Raw genomic sequence first — 24,448 nt, 5'->3', positions numbered from 1 at the left:
GTCTTTGCTTAGAAAAATGCCATGAATCTGAAGTGTTTACCACAATTGTCTGGTTGGCTCAAATTTATAAGAGCTATGAAACAGCAACAAATATAGTTTACCACCTAATCTGAGAGCAGCATAATGTAGAACTAGAGACCCTGATTCTAGCGATGTCACTGAGGCCACATGCACAAATTGAGTATTTGGGGAATTTTACCCCAGTATTTGTAAGCCAAAACCAGAAGTGGGTGATAAATGCAGAAGTGGTGACGTGTTTCCATTGTGTTTCCCACTCCAGATTTTGGCTTGCAAATACTGGGGTAAAACAACAATCACCATGGATGTGTGCATGTGGCCTTACTAGGCGGCTTAGTGCAGTTTTGATAAAATCACTGTGTCGTAGATGAGGATTATCACTAGAGGACTAGTAAACCTGCTGCCGGGTAGTCCTCCGTATTCATGAGCTCTGTATAACCCCGCCCACACCCCTGTGGGCGAGGTTATACACAGCTCAACATTCAGACAACTGTGAGATCTGCAACAGGTTAAGCAGGAATTGTATCAAAATGACAGCAAGCAGTTCAGTAAATGACAGATTGCTGGAATCAGGGTCTCTACCCCTACATTATGCTGCTCTCAGACAGTGTAGTAAAAATCAGACAGATTACCTTAAAATGCTTCTGTTAATCTCTGCAAACAGTATTTTACCCCTTAGAAATGGGTAGGAATGAGTTGTCATGTTACCAGGGGTCTGCTGAAAGCGCCATGGATTCTTTGCTGGTGCTCCTGTGAAGCCCAGTACTGATCGCCTTTTATTTAATTTTATTTTAGCGTTCTGGTGGCCGAAAAAAAAATTAATTCTGGTTTTTAGATGTTTTTCTCATTATATCACTTACGAATCTGATTAATTTTTTAATCTCGATAGATTGTACTTTTACAGACACAACAGTACCATATATGTGTATTTATTTATTTTTCATTGGGGCAATATGGAGGTGATTTTAACCCCTTAATGACCGAAGCGTTTTTCGATTTTTCATATTCGTTTTTCGCTCCCCTTCTTTCCAGAGCCATAACTTTCTTATTTTTCCATCTATATGGCCATTTGAGGGCTTATTTTTTGCGGGACGAGTTGTACTTTTAAATGACATCATTGGTTTTACCAAGTCGTATACTCAAAAATGGGAAAAAAATTCCAAGTGCAAAAAAAAGTGCAATCCCACACTTGTTTTTTGCTTGGCTTTTTTGCTAGGTTCACTAGATGCTAAATCTGACCTGCCATTATGATTCTCCAGGTCATTACGAGTTCATAGACACCAAACATGTCTATGTCCTCTTTTATCTAAGTGGTAAAAAAAATTCCAAAGTTTGCTAAAATAAAAAAAAAAAAAAAAAAAAAAAATTTGCGCAATTTTCCGAGACCCGTAGCATCTCCATTTTTCGTGATCTGGGGTCGGGGGGTGAGGGCTTATTTTTTCTTTACCGGGCTGACGTTTTAATGATACCACGTTTGTGCAGATACATTCTTTTGATCGTCCGTTATTGCATTTTAATGCAATGTCTTGGCAACCAAAAAAACGTAATTCTGGCGTTTTGAATTTTTTTCTCGCTACGCCGTTTAGCGATCGGGTTAATGCTTTTTTTTTTATTGGTTGGGCGATTCTGAACGCAGTGATACCTAATATGTGTATGTGGGATTTTTTTTACTGCTTTATTTTGATTGGGGCGAAAGGGGGGTGATTTGAACTTTTAGGTTTTTTTATTTTTTTTATTTTTAAACTTTTGTTTCTTTTTTTACTTTTGGCCATAGGAGGCTAGAAGCATGCGCAACGATCGGCTCTGCTACTTTTGGGCGATGAGCAGATCACCCATATTTAGCAAATTTATTCCTGTGCTTTCAGCGCCGACCACCGGGTGGGACTGAAAGCCATATGCCTGGAACAACCATAGAGGTCTCCATAGAGATCTCTGGTTGTCCAGGCAACATAACGCCGACCCCCGATCACATGACGGGGGTCGGCGATGAGGTCATTTCTGGCCCGGCGGCCGGAAATGCTATTTAAATGCCCGCTGTCAGCTTTGACAACGGGATTTAACTAGTTAATAGGCGCGGGCGGACGGTGATTCCACTCACGCCTATTGCGGGCACATGTCAGCTGTTCACAACAGCTGACATGTCCCGGCTTTGATGCGGGCTCAGCGCCGGAGCCCTCATCAAAGCAGAGGATATGTCTAATGACGGACTGTGTCCGTCATCGGACATTAAGGGGTTAATGTTTGTATTTTTTTTTTTTTTGCTTTCATTGTATCTATTAGGCTAGTTTCACACTAGCTATGTGAACATGTATTTCCCTATAAAAAACAAATGTATTAATTGTAGTTAAAATAACACCAACCCAGTGAAACTGGTATATATAGAAAATACCACATAATAAAAACTAGCCTAGTGGATACCCTACAATATGACTATACTTATACCCTGCCTGTCCGTGGAGGTTGGCACCCTAATAGGACGATTTTGGCGCCCCCACTCAACGTATGCTCTTCCTCACTCCCCTATATTGCCCTGGCAACAAAGGTGGGAAAACAATGTCCAAAAAGGGCCGAGGTGAAGTGAGTCTTGAAACTAAAAGGTAACCAAAAGGTATATACACAGACCAAAGCACAAGATTTCTATTTCCAAAAATGCATGGAGGGACTGCTAAATCGCATTGATGTCTTACAATATAACCCCTATGGGCACATTCAATTAATGGCTCAATGACACAGAATTTAATATAGAGGAGGCGAGATATATTCAAAAACTGATGTCAACAAATTCTCTCAGCTAAAACAATTCAAAATACTATATGGCGTCATCATCTACTATGGCAGCCAGCATCCACTTGAAAACCTCCTGATGAACCGTGACACTTGCGGGGAAACGCGTCGGGGTGCACCTGAGACATGATAAGTCCTAATTTGGGGGAATGCTATTGACACAGTTTTTGGCCATATTAATTGTCTAACTCTAGACTATACCAGTCTTGTTTGTGGGGCCATTTGTCAATGTATGAGAAATGTGGAGGATATTTGTGATTGATATTTATATAATATCACATAGTAGTTTGAATTGTTTTAGCTGAGAGAATTTGTTGACCTCAGTTTTTGAATATATCTCGTCTCCTCTATATTAAATTCTGTGTCATTGGGCCATTAATTGAATGTGCCCATAGGGTTTATATTGCAAGACATCACTGCGATTTAGCAGTCCCTCCATGTATTTTTGGAAATAGAAATCATGTTCTTTGGTCTGTGTATATACCTTTTGGTTACCTTTTAGTTTCAAGACTCACTTCACCTCTGCCCTTTTTGGACATTGTTTTCCCACCTTTGTTGCCAGGGCAATATAGGGGAGTGAGGGAGAGCCTACGTTGAGTGGGGGCGCCAAAATCGTCCTATTAGGGTGCCAACCTCCACGGACAGGCAGGGTATAAGTATAGTCATATTGTAGGGTATTCACTAGGCTAGTTTTTATTATGTGGTATTTTCTATATATATACACCAGTTTCACTGGGTTGGTGTTATTTTAACTACAATTAATAAATTTGCTTTTTATAGGGAAATACATGTTCACATATTTAGCTGATAATTTCCTAAGGGATTATTTTCTTGAACTTGATAGTTTCACACGAGCGTTGTTTTGCGCTGCGTTTGGAGCGCACATCAAACACATACAAAAAACGGTTACAAACGCTTGTAAACGCAGTGTTTTTTTGGGACATAATCGTGTGCTGTAAGCCAAAAAAGCGCAGCGATTATATGCGTTTTTAAACATTTTGCATGTGTTTGCGTGATTAGTGCGCATAATGTCACAATCACAGGATTTTACAAATCATTGACCAATTATGACTCATGCTCCACCAATTGGACAGCAGTGGGCGTGTGTTATTGGAATTCCTTATCTAGTCCCAGTTTACAGCTATTCTTCCCAGTTGCTAGCAGTTTTTGATGAAGACATAGATCTGCGCTGGAAAAGCTTTCACTTCAACTTGGATCTGGACATTAGGATGGCTCAAGCTTACGCAGTTGCTTGCCATGAACAAAGAGAGAGAGGGACAGCGAAGACTGCAATTGCAGCATTTGTGGATTCATCCTATTGTTGAACTCCGGGAGAACCGTGGAGCATACCACACCCTCTACAGCGAGCTACAGGCAAACCCGGATAAATTTACGGATTACACACGGATGTCTCAACAAAGCTTCATGTATTTACTTGGTCGTGTACAAGATGTCATCCGTAGACAGGACACACAGCTCCGTCGTGCGATTCCTCCCGAGGAACGGCTCCTGGTCACATTACGGTATGTAACCACTGACTGCATGATAGTATTGGTTCTTTGATGTAGTAGTATATTATGGCAGAATTCTTGATCTGCCATGTACTAAAAGTATGCTGCATTGGTTTGAGGCATTTTTTTAAAGAAAAGGATGCATATTTATTTATTGGTGTGCCCTTTTTTTTTTTTTTTAATGTGTTAAAAATCCCTTTACACAAATATAAATTCTTGTTGTTTCTTTGTGTCCCAGATTCCTGGCTACTGGAGGGACCCTCTCTTCTCTGCACTTCCAGTTCCGTCTTGGAATATCCACCTTGTCTGGAATAGTTGCAGACACCTGCCGGACTTTGTGGGACGTTCTCTGTCCAGAATTTATGCCCCTGCCCACTGTGGAAAAGTGGCTTGAAAATGCAGAAAGATTCTGGACAGTCTGCAATTTCCCTAATTGTTTGGGTGCAGTGGATGGGAAACACATCAGGATTATAAAACCCAAGAGAACTGGATCAAAGTTCTACAACTATAAAAAGTACTTCTCTACAGTACTAATGGCCATTTCTGATGCAGACTGTAAGTTTGTTGCAGTGGACATTGGTGCATTTGGGCGTGGAAATGACTCCCAGGCTTTTAATACAGGAAAGATGTATATCTTTGTACCGTGTTAGCCAGTAGATAGAAAACTATTCAGAATTGAGAGTCCTCAGTGGTTGATACCTTTTAATGGCTAACTGAAAAGATGGTAACACATTGCAAGCTTTCGAGAATACTCAGGTCTCTTCATCAGGCATAGACTAATACAAAATCTGAAGAGTCACATATTATGCACAATACAGCACAGAAAAAATGCAATAGATGAGACAAGTGACGTGAAGCAGAATTATGATTATGGGAGAGGGAGAAACATAAATATTGGACCAGTTCATTGATAAGGAGTCTGGATGTTTTATTGTCCTCTGATTGGGGTCTCCTAATGTGTTGTGATGTCCCCACGAGGTCTTAGGAGCAAATTCCTTAATTGATGTAAAAAGACAGGCTTTTAAGAACTCAGACGTGGGACGGAGGTTGTATGGCAACCAGTTCAATTTCCCCATGCCACGGCCTCTTCCTAACACCGAAGGACCGCCACAGCCCTTTGTAATGGTTGGGGATGAGGCATTCCAGATGTGCCAACACCTGCTCAAACCATACTCCAGCCGGGATTTGGACCACACTAAAAGAATTTTTAATTACATGTTGACCAGGGCCAGAAGAACTGTAGAGTGTGCCTTTGGTATACTAGTATCCAGATGGCGAATTCTCTCCACAACCATTAATCTTAAACTAGAAACTGTGGATGAGGTGGTGAAGGCCTGTCTTGTTCTACACAATTTTGTGATGGATAGAGAGCACCCTAGTTTTGAACTAGATGATTCCTCTCCTAACCCCTTACCAGAATTTAATCAGCACCCTCTACGGTCATCTGTTGAAGTAGGGCAAATGAGGGACCAATTTGCGACCTACTTCACCTCTGATGTTGGACGGGTGGTCTGGCAAGAGCAAATGGTGTAACCTAATTTTTATGTGTTGTGTATGTTAATAAAACACCTGTGTTTATACCTGTATGGTTTTTTTCTTCAAAGTATGATACAATGCCAGGTTCATGACCATATGACGTGTATTTTCAATATCATCTCCTCACTTTGTAAACACACATTAAATAGAGTATGAGGTTATTTATACCTTGGTTCACCAACTCCAGTCCTCAAGGTACACCAACAGATCATGTTTTCAGGATTCCCTTTGTATTGCACAGGTGATGCAATTATCACGTGAGCAATACTAATGAGCAATACTAAGGAAATCCTGAAAACATGATCTATTGGTGGGCTTTGAGGACTGGAGTTGGGGAACCCTGATTTACAAGGTCTATCTATAATAACCTTGGATTGTATTCCAAACAGTAAAATGATGTTACAAAACACCATAGTAGATTAACTGATAGTGATACTCATCAAGGTAACAATAGATAGTCCTTGCAATCAACACCATCATCTATTACGTTACCTGAGCAAAGACACTGAGGCCATGTAAAAAATGAACGTATATTGAGTTTTTCTTGTTTGCAGATACATATCTCCAAAATTGACACATGAAACGTGTCATTTCTGGAGCTATGTGTACACAAAAAAGAAAAGTGTACGGCGCAGTGTGTGTACGGCGCAGTGTGTGTAGGCGGTGAAAGACACATTAACCAAACATTATTTGAAATATTCAATGTTTTATTTTTTTTTTTTTTAATAAAATTATTTTCACTTTGAAGGACGTTTGGGAGAAGTGTTGGATACTTTGGGGGTGTGGAGAGAGGATGAACGGCTGGAAAATGAGGAAGGGGTTCTAGGTGAAGGTGCTACTAAATTACTGGGGGAAGGGAGGTCAGGCATGGTAAAGGAGGAAGGTTGTGAAACATTGGAAGGAGAGGGGGGATTGAGTAACAAAGTCTTTTGTTTTTTCTTCTTTGGGGCAGGAGTCACCTGCCTGGACCGACTACCACCGTGTGACCGCCTTCCATGGCTTGACCGCCTAGAGCTGCTAGTCTGTGGACAATGTGAATAAAAAACAGAATGAGGGTCTCCCCTAGGGTGCTCGGTGGTGGCGCTGGCGGTGCTCCTTGTAGGTGAAATGGTGGTGACGGTGCTCATGGAAGGTGAATTACGCCCGGTGCTTCTGGTGGGAGAAGTGTGGGCGGTGCTCTGATCTGGTGAAGTGGTGGCGGTGCTACTCTGATGAGTTTTGGAGGTGCCATGAGGAGGCGAAGTGCTGGCGGTGATCCTCTGCAGAGTAGTGGTGGCGGTGCTCCTATGAGGAGATGTGGTGGTGGTGGTCCTCTGAAGAGTGGTGGTTGGGGTGCTCCTTGTATGGTGCGGAGTTGTGGTGGTGATCTCGTGCATTGGAGAAGTGGCGGTGCTCCGATCAGGAGATGTTCTTTCTGTGCGAACAGGTGAAGAGGTGGTGGCCCAACGAGATTTTGCGCTTGTGGTGCGCCAAGATGTGGTAACGGTGGCAGTACTGGTGCTCCAGACAGGAGCAGCGCATGACATGGTGGTGGCGGCGGGGGTGGAGTGTCCAGCAGCACTCGACATTGGTGTGGTGTAGTGGTGCCCAGCTTGGCTAGGAATGCAGGTGGCTGTGCAGTGATATGCAGCAGAAGTCGGTACTGTGGTGAAGCGAGTCAGTGGTGGCACAGGTGGGAATGACAACACTGACTGCTGCACGTACTGATTCTGCTGCATAGCCTGCAAGTAAGCAGTGTTGCAGGCATGTAAGACAGTCAGTTGTTGCTCAGGACTAAGGTGATCCGCCATGCCCTGTTCAATTTTACTAAAGAAATGGTGCGCTGGTCTATTGAGGTCGGCCTCCAGCCGGTCAAGGCGCTGTGCGGAAGGGTGGATGAGGTGTTCATGTAGTTAAAACCACGTTCCATTAGAGAAAATCCACTTTCCACTCTTTCGGACAGCGTCTTGAGACTGGCATGAAAGGCCTCGCTCAAGTACATGAACTCAGGCAAGACAGGCCTGTCCGAGGCCCTCTGCCGCTGGCGGGTAGTGCCCACATAACCAGTGGCAGAGACCTGGGACAGGAGAGCACCTGATTGACCAGCTTCCTGGCCACCAGCTGTCTGTGTTGCTGTCCTGCAACTTGCTTCCTGGCTGTCAGATGGCTGGGACTGGTCCGAGGTCGATCGATGAAGAACCACTCCCGGGACAGGTTGCAGGGTGCTGTGGAAAAAAAAGGTAAACATTATTATCCAGCATTAACAAGACGGATCAACTGTGGAATATAAATTAGGGTTAATAAGCCAAAAAAAGTAAAAAAAAAAAAAATAAAAAGTACTTACGCTCTGGTGGCAAGTACTGGTCGTAAGAATTCCAAGGCGCGATGATACTGATACTTGGTTCTTGTCCTTGCAGAAGAGCCACTGCGAACCTGTCCCTCAGCACGAACATCAGTGTTGAAACGGTCCTTCATCGAGCGCCAACGTGTGCGGACTTTGTTCACTGTTGAAACAATGGAAAAGAAAAACAAAATTAGGTTGGACAACACAATGATGGTATCTGTATTATCACACACACCTGAGTTGTCATCAATGCTGAATCACCAATAATTCAAATAAAAATGCATTCACTATTGAACCTGAGGACACATGTGTGTTTACTGCAAGCAGATCTCTTGCAGTAAACACACATGTATCATCAGGATCAAGAGTGAACCATAAAAAAGACACAGCATTCAATACACAATGCGTACATTATTGAACCTGAGGTCACATGTATCATCAGGATCAAGAGTGAACCATAAAAAAGACACAGCATTCAATACACAATGCGTACACTATTGAACCTGAGGTCACATGTGTGTTTACTGCAAGCAGATCTCTTGCAGTAAACCCACATGTATCATCAGGATCAAGAGTGAACCATAAAAAAGACACAGCATTCAATACACAATGCGTACACTATTGAACCTGAGGACACGTGTGTTTACTGCAAGCAGATCTCTTGCAGTAAACACACATGTATCATCAGGATCAAGAGTCAATGCGGCATCACACAACAGAGAAATACTTACTGAACGCCTTTTTGACAGTTGCAGAGGTGCTGTCCCAACCCTCCATCAATGCTGCAGCCACTTCATTCCATAGCAGCCGGGTCACCACAATGTCCTTGTACTGCTGGTCACAGACGCTCCTGGACAAGGCTGATGCGTTGCTCATTGTCTAGATAGACCTCCTCATCCCGTTGTGGAACCTAGAAAAGAAATACATTTAGAATCTTTGCATTTATGGAGAGTGGTGATGGAGAAGAAAAAAAAAAAGGGGAGAAAAGCTGGACAGAAAAACCAGAATCCAAAAATTTTTTGAAAAAATTAGGAAAAAACTTTCCTACCGTGCGTCTCCTTCCCGCCGTGCTTTGTGTGCGTTGCTCCGGCTGCTCACCCTCACTTCGCTGGTCCGATGCTGAGGTCTGTAAAAGAAAATAAATAATGAAACATTTGGACAGGCAGGTATACTTCACAAGACAGCAAACTACTCACCTCACGCTCTGCATCTGCCAATTCTTCCGCTGCTGGTGAGTATTCGGATCCAGAAGACATTCTAGCAAAAGAAAAAAATAAAACATTACTACACATTATATATTTGAAAGCACAGGTGCGCAGAAAAATTATACTCACATTAAGCTGCTGTGATCCAAAATATGGTCTCTGGCTGGGTGGGTGTCTTTTCTTCTTGCAGTATGTCTGGAGAGTGATGAGGTGGCACTACAACGCCCTTCTATTATCTGCCATGCTCCCAAACAATGTTTCTTGTTGAGGGGCTGGATTTAGACAGTGTCTAGACATTGTTTACTCTGAAATCGCACGCGCTCGCTAAGCGCTGACATGCGCACTATACAGCGCACGTCAGCGTGCAAATAGACAGTAATACTTTTTTGCGCATTGCGAGCGCTGACGCACGCATGCGCATTTTTAACGACGTTGGGCGGACCAAAAAAATACAACATGTAGCGTCCGGCGCGTCTGATCGCAGACATGTAAAATGCGCAGCGCACTGAAACGCTGAGGCCTGCGTGCAATCGCTAGACACTGTGCACGCCATTTTAAATATAGGGGATAAATGCACGTGCGACCGATAGCGCACAATGCGCTGTGCGATAAAACGCAAATGTGAAACCAGCCTTAGTCCCCTTAGGGTACTAGAACCTGTGATCATCCTATTGCCTGTGCTATATACAGCAATATCACAGTTCTGATGTACCTAGCAAAAATCACTGTCCACTGCAGAAGCTGGTGTTCACAGGAGATCCGTCATGACAGGCACGGTGATTTTCAGCAGACCCCCAGTTGTTGGCAACACATTGGTGTCCTGTGATAGCTGATGGGCGCATGGAATGGCTTGTCCTCCTATATGCCATAGTCAGAGATTGATAGCAGTATTTAACTAGTTAACAGCCTCGGATGGAGTACTGCTCCACGCACAGCAGTTAGAAGTAGATGATGACTGAATATCACAGCCATCATCTGCTCAGAAAGATGCATCAGGGAGCTGAAACATGACATACCCGTGCGTCATATGTCAGTAAGGAGTTACATTTATTTAATACTGATGGATGTTTATATTTTTTACCTTTTCTTACCGATATTCTCCAAGGATAATCTGCAGACACAACATTAACGAATCGAGACTCAAAGAATTTCTTCTATTAACCTGCATTGTAAACGCTAATTAGATTATTACATGAGCAGCAGATTGAGGGATTTCTCTGATAGATCATTTTATTTTTACATCAGCCCTCTTCAATCTAATTCCTGTGGGTCTCCGAGTGGTTGCAATACAAGGAGTTAAGGCCGGACTCTACGTGGCGATGAATGGTGAAGGATTTCTCTACAGCTCAGTAAGTCTCATCTTCCCTTATTTTCTCTCTGTATAATATTGTGTAGAAAGATCCTAAATGATGAAATCATGGAGCTAAATGGAATGTAGTAATTTAGTGGAGACCAGATATACTAGATGGAAATGAGATTATGTAGAATCAAATAGAAAACTTCTGTATTGGCTTATATGTGTAGAGTAGATGCAGATGGAGATAATATGTTGTGTATAGTTGCTAAAATGGAAATGAATTCTTAAATGATAATAAAGTCCGTTGTGAAAGTAATGTCCTCTCACTAATATGTTGTCAAATTTACCCTTATAAGGGTTCCTGCAGACAACCGTAATAATCGGACGAGTGCTCGTCCCCATGTTAGTCTATGGGGCCATCCACATGTCCAACTTTTTCCTCCGACAGTGCTTGTCGAATATTAAAAATCGCTGCATTTCATCGATATTCGGATCACGCTCAGTCATGCAAGTCAACGAATAGGTGGAAACTATCGGACTGCTCTCGGATGACATCTGAGTGCAGTTGGATTTCCATGGACTGACAGATGGAGACTTTTTTTTCTTCTCATCACATTGTGATCAGAGTTTGATCAGTGTGTGGCTTGCATAATTGACCCAATTATCTTCGATGTGAGACTTTACTCTCGTCTGACCCTAGTCTGTAGACTGATTAAATATTAGTGTCCCAGTTTTCAGTTGTAATTGACCTTGGCTTTTGCTTAATACCAAGTTACTTCCAATTTCTGCAAATGTCCTTTTTATAATTAAACTTTTTCTATACAATTTACATTGTCTTCATTCCTTCCTGCTGTCATTCAATAGGAAACTTCATTGTTTGCTTCCAGTAAAACAAAAAAAAACCTGTCCTGCTCATGTGATGGACACACAGTAATGAGTTGGGCATCTGTATGAAGAATAACATTTACCGTATTTTTTGTACTTTAAGACGCACCGGACCATAAGTCGCACCCCAAATTTTCCGAAGGAAAATAGGGAAAAAAATGTGTCAAATGGGGAGGTCTGTCTTACAGTCCAAATTCAGCTTACTCAGGGAAGATCAGCAGGGCAGGTGGAGTCCTCGGGTCACAGGAGATGTTCGGTGGTCCGGCGATATGACTCCTATCCTAGGCTGGTGCGGAAGGTGCCGTGACCTCTGGGAAATCCCATCCCAGACTGGTGCAGCAGGTTAGGCGGTGGTGCTCGGGGCTCTGCCTGCATCTTGTGAAAGCCCGGAGGCCCCACATATTCATTCCTGTGATGCGGTGGCCTCTTGGATATCCCATCCTAGGCTGGTGCAGCAGGTTCGGCGGTGGTGCTCGGGGCTCTGCCGTCATCTTGTGAAAGCCCGGAGGCCCCACATATCCATTGCTGCGATGCGGTGGCCTCCAGGAAAATGGCCACTAGGGGCAGCGCTTGCTCAGATTGAGATCTTGGGAGATGAGATCTTGGGACGACATCTCGTTGCCAAGAACTCAATCTGAGCATGCGCTGCCCCCGCCGGCCATTTTCCTGGAGGCCACCGCATCGCAGCAGATTGAGATCTGGGCAACAAGATTTTGTTGCCAAGATCTTAATCTGAACATGCGCTGCTCCCGGAGGCCATTTTTCCGGAGGCCACCGCATCGCACCAATGGATGTGAGGGGTCTCTGGGCTTTCACAAAATGCCGGCAAAGCCCCCCCCGCACCATAGAGCCCCACCGCTGCACCAGCCTGGGAAGGGAGTGTGATCATCGCCAGGCAGCGTCGGACCAGGGCCGCCGCAGAATTGTCCGACTCCTGCTACCACCACAATATTTGTAAGTATATTCCGACTATAAGACACACCCTCATTTTCCCCCAAAATTTTTTTGGGAAAAATGTGCATGTTATAGTCCGAAAAATACGTTATTTGATAAAAGTGAAATATCTGTGTAATAGTTGCCTATTTGGGCACATCCCTGACGTGTTGGCAGTTGATAATCATTGCCTCTCTTTTTTTTTTGCTAAAACATATGCAGCTTTACAATCCACTGTCCTTAGCTAAGCATAAATTTCTCTACATGTTTCTGTTAAAGTTATACTTAAAGGGGTTGTTCACTATGAAGACAACTCTTTCTTGATCAAAATCTTTGGCCCGATAAAATAATAATGCTTCTACTCTTGCCAGCTCTATTCCGGTCCGGTCTGCAGTCTGGTTAATTTTGGGGTCTGCATTGATTTGAATCCATATTAATTTTAGGGTCTTGTCATGGATCTGGATTTTTTTGGGGGGGGTGGGGGGGTAGGTTATTGTATTACTCTGTTTTTTTGTTTTTGCTTCTTGTTGCACTTTTACTATTGTATAAAAAAATAAAAATAAATGACAGTTGCTCTTTAGGACGTAAAAATACTTTCTCCTTTGACCCTGTTCTTATACAGGGGTACAGCCATTTAAGACACTGCTGTGTCCAGGAGCAGAGAATATTATGAGCTTAAAGAAGCAGGCAGGAAACACCCAATGGTCCATGCTTAAAGGGGTTGTCCAGCCTTAAGCTACAGGTCTGCTTCACTTGATATGTCTGCAGACTTGTGAATCCTCACACGGCGTGCTCTACGAGCTGTGAGGATTCTGCAGTGCCGGCGGACGGTGCATGGCTGCAAGTATATAATTTGTATACATGCAGTCACGTGCCGACTAGATGTGAACGGCCTCGCTCAATGAAAGTGTATTGAGATAAAGTCTAGTCAGAATGTGGCTGGAAGTATGCATCTTGGCATCAGAGAATTCTCACAGAGCGCAGTGCATGCAACATGAGGATTAACTAGCCTGCAAACACATAGTGACTGTAGACTTGTAGCCTGAGGCCGGACAACCACGTTAACTTGAAGATGTGCAATAAATACACACAAAATTATTTTTCAGCAAAGGAAGCAAAAATAAAATAAAAAAATAAATACACAGCAGACCGTTTCACCAGGCATAGTGTTTGGATGAATGGGGGAAGCTAGAGACAGCCAAATTTTCATAGTTTTTTTTTCTAAATGTAATAGCTTTTCCAAGAAACAAAAAACTATTTCACTTGGAAGCTCCTATCTGGATGTTACGGAATCTCTTTTTCAAGTGGGATCCAGTACAATACCTGAAAGAACATTTAATTTGTGCACATAATTTCAGTTCTGCTGCTATGGAGACAGTTGGAGTGTAAAGAATTGTAATGAGTGTTCTCTGCTAAATACCTTTTTAGGAAATTTTACTATATATGTTCTAGAATCGTGACTTGTCTGTACATGTGCCGTCTTTTCACAATATAATGTGTTTTATACTTTGTCTTGGCTCTTGCATACCAGAAATTGAAGGACATTTGGCAAGAACTGACTTGCTTGTATTATTACCTGCCCTGTTTGTGTAAACACTTCCTTTATATTATTTTGTAGTGTTCAATAAAATGATCAATGTGTCTAAATCTAAGTTTTAAAGGTTATACTGCAACGAGCAAACATTAGACTTGGTATGGTTCTATCTGTGAACTTGGCCTAAAATCTTATTTTACTCAAAATTCCCCCGTTAATGCCGGGAGAAGTTTCAATAATAATCTTTGGGGCCTATAAGGGGTTAGAGATTTTCCAGCTTTTAATTTTGTTGTCCTGTCCTATCCTGCCTCTAGAATAGACCGTCAGTTTGTGAACACTGAAGGCACCCAAAAATACTAGCTGAAAGTCAACCAAGTTTGAGCAGCATTGGCTGACCATCTGATAAGTATGCGGAAACAGATCATGTCATGTACCAAAGGATAGGGCAGTTGGAATTTCCATTCCTGATCCTTCTGTTTTCAGGAGTATAAGCTACTGGCAGAGGTGTCTGGCAGCCGCTTTTTCTAGCTCCCTGTTGAAAACACATGAACGCTTAGCCCATCTTAGCACTCATGTGTAGGGGGCGTTCAGCAGAGGTAGATATGTCATTTGCATGGCCAGCCTTAAGGGGGTTTTACACTAAGCAATATCGCTAGCAATATCGCTAAAACGTCACTGGTTTTGTGACGTTATAGCGATATTGCTAGCTATATCGCTATGTGTGATACTTACCAGCGACCGGCTCCCCCGCTGCTCATCGCTGATCGCGCGAGAATGTCCGGCTCCATTTCTCGTCGTCTGCTTCCTGCTGGGCTTCCTGCTGTGACGTCCAGCGACGCGTGGAGGCGGGCGGGAGGACGCAGGATCGCTGTGTGTGAATGGTAAGTATCGTGCGCTGCGTTGCTGCTGCATCGCTGTGAGATCTTTCTGTATGACAGCTCACTAGCGATCATTTAGCGATGCACCAGTGATCCTGACCGGGTCGTATCGCTGGTTGGATCGCTGGTGCATCGCTAAATGTAAAAGGGCCTTTGTCTGACCTTAAGGAGCACACTATCTGCACAATGATAGTGTATCTTGTTCTGCAGCCCATTGATTTGGCACTACCTCTAAAATTGAACTAAGTGGTACATTGCTTATTTATCACGTACTCATGTCAAGTGATGGCTCAAAAACATCTTAGTAGCCAGAAGTCTAATTCATTTTTGGGTCCGGTCTTCAGTCTGGTTAACTTTTTTAACTTTGGGGTCTGAATTAATTTGAATCCATATTAACTTTCTAGTCTCACCCTTGTTCTAATAAATTTAGAGGCCTGAATAATTTGTGGGTTTGGCATGGGCGTCTGAATTAATTTTAGGGTCTGGTAAGGGGTCTGAATTTATTTATTTATTTATTTTTTTTTGGGGGGGGGGGGGGGCTGTTTAAAAGTTATTTGAATTGCTCTGTTTTTTGCTTCATGTTGCACTTTTTTATTTTTACTGTTGATAGTGGTTCTCACATATTGAAATCGTCACTGTTGGATCAAAAAGCCTTGCATAAATCAAGAGTACCAGCAAGTATAATACCACTTAGTAATATATCTTATCAGAGCAATATGTTTCTTTCTTCTGTAATGAGCCACTTCTTTGGTCATCACCGAATCTTGAACTTGTAGTTTTCTTAGTTCTTCTTGTCTTGAATATTTCTATCAGCTAACTAAAGACTCAGGTTAAAGCTGCATATAAATGTCTGAATCCCAGTGCTAGATTCACAGCTACGGTGCTCAGTACTGCTGTATAATGTCACCTCTACTGCTATTGCTTCTCAATATGTGCTCTATACATAAGAGCAGAAATACCTAAATCATTTATGTCTCCATGCATGGGAGACACCATAGCAGCTTGTCTGCACCTATTAGCTCAGAGAAAACTGAAAAAGTTATCCAATGCCAGAAATATTGTTGCTATGCCCTTGCAGCCTTTATTAAAGGGAACCTGTCGCCAGTTTTATATGTCTGAGATAATGTTAGCACCTTAATCAGCGCCTGTACTACTTTCCATAAAGGGGTATATAACCACCTTTTACTCCCCGTGTGTACCACCATAAACCTTAGGAAATTTTCCCACGCTCAATGTAAATTCTGCTGGTGTGGTCCAATAGGTGTCCTTGCTGAGCCATCTTTCCCTCCTCCCGGCTTTTGGGGGGTTATATAGGGGGAGTCAGGGTGTTATATACCGTACCTCTTTATGGAATGCAGCACAAGTGCTGATTAAGGTGATAGTCTTAGTCCAGACATGAAAAAACCTGGTGACAGGTTCCCTTTAATAAAGGCTGTAATGGTTTGTGCACAGCAACAATATTTCTGGCACTAGATAACTTTTTCAGTTTTCTCTGAGCTAATAGGTGCAGACAAGCTGCTATGGTGTCTCCCATGCATGGAGACATAATTGATTGAGGCATTCCTGCTCTTATGTATGGAGCACATATTGAGAAGCAATAGCAGCGTGGGTGACATTATACAGCTGTGTGTTGCATTGTTGCTGTGAATCTAGCATCGGTCTTAGTTCAGACATGAAAAAAACTGGTGACAGGTTCCCTTTAAAAAAAAAACCCACCTAAAATGACAGGTACGGTTTAAGGGAGTGACTAGGGAGAGGTTTTTCCAAGCAAAGCAAAATTCCTCAAATTGGTAAATTTACCTTTAAGTAACATTTTCCTTTAAACAATAAATGAGTTAATTAATAATGATGGTTTTAAAAGCAATTATATAAAGAATTTTTAGATTAATTATTATTAATTACCTTTTTTATAGTTTATTATTGACATTTTTTTAATACCCATCCCTTGAAGTGTACTTGTCATTTTGAGTGGCTTTTTAATAAAGGCTAATGTGTGGGTCCACATGCAGGTATAACATTTTTGGCCATTGTATAACTTTTTTATTCTTTATTCCGTGTTACATATATATATTTGTATATACATATACAGTATGTGTGTTGAGCAGTTTTACTTTGGATTCAGGTAGTAATAATTTAAATTTGCTATTTATATTATTATTATTGGTATTACATTTGCTTAGAAATGATTTTTGTTGTTTTTTATGTGTTTAGATGTTTATTTTAGTATGAATGTTTTGAAATGCTGTTAGATGCTGGTGGGTGTGCGAGATCCACTTTTCTGTTAACCGCAGCACACTACATTACCCAGCACCCATCTCAGCTGTATAATGCGTCTTTACTTGGGCCGGACTTTGTGTTTTGTTACATTTTGTAGCAACAGATATTTTTTTTTAGGAACCACTGTGTGATATTTTGATACATAACATTTGCCACGGGTATTGCTCACATCAGTGAGAGTCTTCACACGACACCTAAACATCTCATCATTCATCATTGTTACTAATTCTGCCTCAAAATGCTGATACTAGCTCTGTGATCTTCATTAGGCCAGGTAACAGTATCAGAAACCGTTAGAATAGGATCCGGGACACGATTGCTTAGAATGATTAGTGTCATACTGAAGTGCTGATGATTACCAAAGAAATTCTTAGAATATGCAATTTGTTATTAATGCTTACCAAATTTATTAACCTATTTGTCGCCATTCTAAGATGTGAAGCATCATTAGTCGCATAAAATGTGTTTCAATGTGTAAGTTTATGGCAGATAAGCAATTATAGCTGCAATACGCTCATAGCTGGAGACAGGCATCAGTTAGCTGGCGTCTTACATACTGCCTGCTATGTCTCTACAACATCTTTTCGATGTAATAGAATAATGGCACATGCTGGGTTATGTGACTTTTATGTTTGCTCGTAACTGGTTTTCTGATAGAAAGTATCTATCTCTTCTTCCTCGAGTTTGCTTTCTGTTTTACTCATTGGCAGTTTTCTCGTTCTCATTATTCTTTCATCAGCTTGCTTTATGGCATTAAGGTCTGTGTAGTATTTCTATTTGAATTGTAGGCAGAGAGGAAGAGCACATGAAAGGTTTGTACGCACAGTACACATGAAATCTGCGCTCTGTACTTTCTTTGTTTGGGCTGAATTTGCAGCCGACGCTAATGGTTCTGCTCAAGAAGAGGCTTTACTCCACTGATCTGGTAGTAATATCGGCCTGAAAGTCACAGAATATACACCTTAGGGCAGGGATGTGCAATTAATTTTCCCAGGGGGCCAATTGAGAGACTGTAACTGTTGTGGAGGGTTAAACTAATAGGCTGAATTTAATTCTGCTCAATATTTTTATTAACATATTAATTACAATGAATATTAATATAAATAATTATATCAGTTAATATTGAGAAGAATTAAGTATGCGATCATCCCTCTAGATAACTTATGAGCCCATGCACAGCCTCCTATATACCGTAACAGCCCCACATAGCCTCCTAGATACAGTATGAGCCCCCACATAGCCTCCTATATACAGTATGAGCCCCCACATAGCCTCCCTAGATACAGTATGAGCCCCCACATAGCCTCCCTAGATACAGCATGAGCCCCCACATAGCCTCCCTAGATACAGTATGAGCCCCACATAGCCTCCTATATATAGTATAAGCCCCCACATAGCCTTCTATATACAGTATGAGCCCCCACATAGCCTCCCTAGATACAGTATGAGCCCCTACATAGCCTCCCTAAATAGCATCCATAGATACAGTATGAGCCCCCACATAGCCTCCTAGATACAGTATGAGCCCCCACATAGCCTCCCTAGATAGCCTCCCTAGATACAGTATGAGCCCCCACATAGCCTCCCTAGATACAGTATGAGCCCCCACATAGCCTCCCTAGATACAGTATGAGCCCCCACATAGCCTCCCTAGATACAGTATGAGCCCCCACATAGCCTCCCTAGATACAGTATGAGCCCCCACATAGCCTCCCTAGATAGCCTCCCTAGATACAGTATGAGACCCTACATAGCCTCCTGGATACAGTATGAGCCCCCACATAGCCTCCCTAGATACAGTATGAGCCCCCACATAGCCTCCCTAGATACAGTATGAGCCCCCACATAGCCTCCCTAGATACAGTATGAGCCCCCACATAGCCTCCCTAGATACAGTATGAGCCCCCACATAGCCTCCCTAGATACAGTATGAGCCCCACATAGCCTCCTAGATACAGTATGAGCCCTCACATCGCCTCCCTAGATACAGTATGAGCCCCACATGGCTTCCTATATACAGTATGAGCCCCCACATAGCATAGCTAGCCGCAGACAGAGGTGAATACATTGGTATATAAATATAAGCTAAAATTCAATAAGGAAGCAGGTGTGAAACATGTGCCACACTCTGCATTGACAGCATGTGTTTCTTCAAATCAGTCACTTTTTGATCCCAGTTAACATTCTCCATCTCTTCCGTACTGGCATTTACTGGTGTATCCCAGTTTTATTTATTATTACTCCTTCCATTTATCTCAAGTTTTTTTATACATATTTTTACATATATTTAGCACCTTTATATGTTTTTAAATGTCTGTGTAACTATTAGTGTAACAATTATTATTTTTTTTAACTTTACCATTGGCGCTTATTAATTAATAAAGGTTAATGAGCATTGATAAAATTCATAGGTGAGAAGTGACCGCACGTTCCTGGCATGTCGGTTTTTCCTCGCTTGTCACATGAACAGATGCATGTCACATGTCATTCCAGAAAATAACATTTTTGTATAGTGAGATAAAAGCTGGATTGAAAAATATCCATTGGCCAGAAAAGAAAAATCATAAATACTTGACCTTAACTTAACATTGGTGTTTCCCACAAAATTACCATAATATTAACAAATGTGCACACATTATATTTACTTACCAAACCTCCAGAAATAAAGGCCCTTTTAACCCATTAAATTTTTATAACATGTCGCCCCAGATGTCCGTGTTTACACACGTATGTGTAAAAATGGTACCAATGTCATCAGTGTTGTGCATCAGTGTCATCCGCGTGTCCATTTTTATCATGTATATGTCCGTTTTTACCATCAGTGTCATCTGTGTCCATTCTTATCATCCATATATCCGTTTTTACCATCAGTGCGTCATCCGTGTGACTGTTTTTACCATCAGTGTGTCATAATAATAATAATAAATTTTATTTTTATAGCGCCGACATATTCCGCAGCACTTTACATTTCAGAGGGGATTTGTACAGACAATAGACATTACAGCATAACAATAATCACATACAGTAGATTATAACAAATACCAAGAGGAATGAGGGCCCTGCTCGCAAGCTTACAGTCTATGAGGAAAGAGGTAGACACGAAAGGTGGGTGGTAACAGTTGCCCTGATTGTATGGACCAGCCATAATGTTAAGTGTGTGACAGTACAGACACAGAGGGCTATTGGATGCATAAAGCATGTGGGAACATGATGCGGGAAATCTGGTTATGGTAAAACTTTTGGCTGTGCCACACAGGGATAGATTAGGTTAATGTGTTGAGGCGATAGGCCAGTCTGAATAAATGTGTTTTCAGGGCACGCTTAAAATTGTGGGGATTGGGGACTAATCGTATTGACCTGGGAAGTGCATTCCAAAGAATTGGTGCGGCACGTGTAAAGTCTTGGAGACGGGAGTGGGAGGTTCTGACTATTGAGGATACTAACCTCAGGTTATCAGCAGAACGGAGGGCGCGGGTAGGGTGGTATACTGAAACAAGGGAGGAGATGTAGGGTGGTGCTGAGCTATGGAGGGCTTTGTGGGTGAGGGTAATAAGTTTATACTGAGTTCTGGAGTGGATGGGTAGCCAGTGTAATGACTGGCACAAGGTAGAGGCATCGGTATAACGATTGGCGAGGAATATGATCCTGGCTGCAGCATTCAAGACAGATTGGAGAGGGGAGAGTTTGGTAAGAGGGAGACCGATTAGAAGAGAGTTACAATAGTCGAGACGAGAATGAATAAGAGAAACTGTAAGAGTTTTTGCAGAGTCAAAAGTAAGAAAAGGTCGAATTCTAGAAATGTTTTTGAGGTGCAGATGACAAGAGCGAGCCAGTGATCGAATGTGGGGGGCAAAGGAAAGCTCGGAATCAAGTATGACCCCAAGACAGCGGGCATGTTGCTGGGGAGTAATAGTGGAGCCACCCACAGAAATAGCAATGTCGGGTATAGGTACGTTAGTAGAGGGAGGAAACACCAGGAGTTCAGTTTTTGACAGGTTCAGTTTCAGATATAGTGAGGACATGATATTAGACACAGCGTTTAGACAATCGCCGGTGTTTTCTATAAAGGCTGGCGTGATGTCAGGAGAAGAAGCGTATAATTGGGTGTCATCAGCATAGAGATGGTACTGGAACCCAAATCTACTGATTGTTTGACCAATAGGGGCAGTGTACAAGGAGAAGAGGAGGGGGCCTAAAACCGATCCATGGGGGACCCCAACAGTAAGGGGAAGGTGAGAGGAGGAGGAACCGGCAAAAGATACAGTAAAGGAGCGGTCAGAGAGATAGGAGGAGAACCAGGAGAGAATGGTGTCCTTGAGGCCAATGGAACGGAGCATAGTGAGGAGGAGCTGATGATCCACAGTGTCGAATGCTGCAGAGAGATCCAAAAGAATTAGCATGGAGTAATGACCATTTGATTTAGCTGTTAGCAGATCATTAGAGACTTTAGTGAGGGCAGTTTCAGTGGAGTGTAAAGAGCGGAAACCGGATTGGAGAGGGTCGAGAACAGAGTTTTCTGAGAGATGGCGGATAAGACGGGAGTGGACCAGGCGTTCCAGGAGTTTAGAGATGAAGGGAAGATTGGAGACAGGTCTATAGTTAGCGGCACAGTTTTGGTCGAGGGATAGTTTTTTAAGTAGTGGATGTATGATGGCATGCTTAAATGAGGAGGGAAAAATACCAGAAGAGAGAGAGAGGTTAAATATTTTAGTTAGGTGAGGGGTGACAGCAGGGGAAAGGGACTGGAGGAGATGTGACGGAAATGGGTCACTGGTGCAAGTAGTTGGGCGAGAAGATGCAAGGAGCCTGCTTACTTCTTCTTCTGTGACTGGTTCAAAATCAGAGAGTGAGCTAGATGCAATGGGGGAGGGAGGACAGTGCGTGGTATGAGGTGATTGGGAGATAATTTCCTGTAGAATCTGTTCAATTTTTTCTTTGAAGTAATTGCCCAGATCGTCAGCTCTGAGCTCTTTGGTTGGGGCCTGTACTCTTGGATTGAGTAGAGAATGAAAAGTGTCAAAGAGACGTTTTGGGTTATTTGACAGTGAGGTGATGAGGGTGTTGAAATAGGTTTGTTTGGAGAGGTGAAGGGCAGTGTTGTATGTTCTAAGCATAAACTTAAAATGTATGAAATCTTCGTGTAGATTGGATTTTCTCCACAGACGTTCGGCGCACCTGGAGCACCGCTGCAGGAAACGTGTTTGCACCGTGTGCCAGGGTTGTCGCCATCTGCGTTGTGGTGTTCTATTTATAGGGGGTGCAAATTCATCCAGGGCACTTTGAAGTGTTTCATTGTAATGCTTCAATGCAGAATCAGGACATGAGAGGGAGGAGATAGGGGCCAATAAAGACTGCAAGTTCTTCATAAGTTTCTGGGTGTTAATGGCCTGTATGTTTCTATAAGTCTGGACAGTGGGGGTGACCTGAGCAGCCTGGCAGTTCTTGATAGAGAATGAAAGAAGATTGTGGTCAGAGAGCGGGAGAGGGGAGTTTGCAAAATCATCCACTGCACAAAGCCGAGAGAAGACCAAGTCGAGGGAGTTTCCGTCTTCATGCGTTGGAGAATTAGTAAGCTGCGAAAGGCCAAATGAGGAGGTTAGAGATAAAAGGTGAGTAGCAGATGGTGAGAGGGGAAGAGCAATGGGGATGTTGAAATCTCCCATGATGAGGGTAGGGATGTCACAGGAGTGTCATCCATATGTCCTTTTCTACCATCAGTGTGTCATCCGTGTGTCTGTTTTTACCATCAGTGTGTCATCAGTGTGTCTGTTTTTACCATCAGTGTGTCATTTTCTATACTGTCAGTGTGTCCGTTTCTACCTTCCATGTGTCTGTTTTCACCATCAGTGTGTCCGTTTCTACCTTCCATGTGTCTGTTTTCACCATCAGTGTGTCTGTTTCTACCATCCATGTGTATGTTTTCACCATCAGTGTGTCCGTTTCTACCTTCCATATATATGTTTTTACCCTCAGTGTGTCATCAGTGTGTCTGTTTCTACCATCAGTGTGTCTGTTTCTACCATCAGTGTGTCTGTTTCTACCATCCGTGTGTCCGTTTCTACAATCAGTGTGTCACCCGTGTGTCCGTTTTTGCCATCAGTGTGTCCGTTTCTACCTTCCATATATATGTTTTTACCCTCAGTGTGTCATCAGTGTGTCTGTTTCTACCATCCGTGTGTCCGTTTCTACAATCAGTGTGTCACCCGTGTGTCCGTTTTTACCATCAGTGTGTCCGTTTCTAGTTTCCATGTGTCCATTTTTACCATCAGTGTGTCAGTTTCTACCATCCGTGTGTCCGTTTCTACAATCAGTGTGTCATCCGTGTGTCCGTTTTTACCATCTGTGTGTCCGTTTCTACCGTCCATCTGTCCGTTTTTACCATCAGTGTGTCATCCATGTTTTTCGCTGTTGGATAAAGAAATCTATAAAAGACAAAGCTTCTCCTATACTTTGCAGTGTTAAACTCGTATGACGCATGGATGCCACTCTGCTGTACTTGTGTTGGCCCTGCTGCCGGGAAAAAACGGACATGTCTCTGTGAGTCTTGCACATACACAATGTCTGTGAAAAAAAATGTGAAAATCACCATAGATTATAATGGACAAGTGTCACTAGGTTTATGCTTCCCAATTTGAGAATAGCATAAAATCGGGACTGAGATGCTAATTCCAGTGCTATGTGACTTATTGGGCTTTTTGGTTTGATAATCACTAATTTATCTGCAAGACTTATCAGACCTGCACGATTGATTGACAGCTGCCAGCCAGCCAGTCAGTGGTGGCTGCTTGGATAGCAGGAGCTCATGAATATTGAAGACTGCATTGCAGGGGCTCACCACTGAGAGGTTTAGCAGAGCAGCCGCAGATAAAACAGCGTGGGATAGAGCGCTGGAATCAGGATCTCTGTCCTTACTTTTGGCTACTCTCAGATGGGGCATCAAAAACCTGGAGACAAACCCTCTTTTAAATGCACACATTGCAAATGATGATCTTTCTTGTTCTAGGACCTTTGTCCATGGTTTACATGTTTTCTTTTTCATTTTTGTTATTTTATTTTTAGACAGGTTTTTCCAGTGCATTATTGTTTTAATCGGTGTTTCTTGTATAGCAGAACACTAAAACAGATTCTCCTTAGTGGGAATTGCTTACGGTAATGCAGGTATACAAAATTCACTGCTATAATTTTAAAAGGGTTGTACGGTCTTAAGCTACAAGTCTGCAGTCACTCTGTGTATGAGTGCAGACTTGTGACTCCCCAAAACTCGCAG

General features: G+C 42.6%; 1 protein-coding gene across 4 annotated transcripts in view; it reads left to right on the top strand.

Moving 5' to 3' along the window:
- Positions 1-24,448, top strand: part of FGF12 (fibroblast growth factor 12) — a 725,478-nt gene that overhangs the window by 476,841 nt on the left and 224,189 nt on the right. For all 4 annotated transcript variants that reach the window (XM_073578632.1, XM_073578631.1, XM_073578630.1 and 1 more), the window contains one exon: positions 10,623-10,726. In XM_073578632.1, coding sequence (XP_073434733.1) covers positions 10,623-10,726 — 104 coding nt within the window. The remainder of the gene's footprint in view (positions 1-10,622; positions 10,727-24,448) is intronic.

This window comes from Dendrobates tinctorius, unplaced genomic scaffold (genome assembly GCF_039654945.1).
Source record: "Dendrobates tinctorius isolate UK_male_01 unplaced genomic scaffold, ASM3965494v1 ptg000060l, whole genome shotgun sequence".
Taxonomy (NCBI): domain Eukaryota; kingdom Metazoa; phylum Chordata; class Amphibia; order Anura; family Dendrobatidae; genus Dendrobates; species Dendrobates tinctorius.
This window is presented reverse-complemented; position numbering and strand designations above follow the sequence as displayed.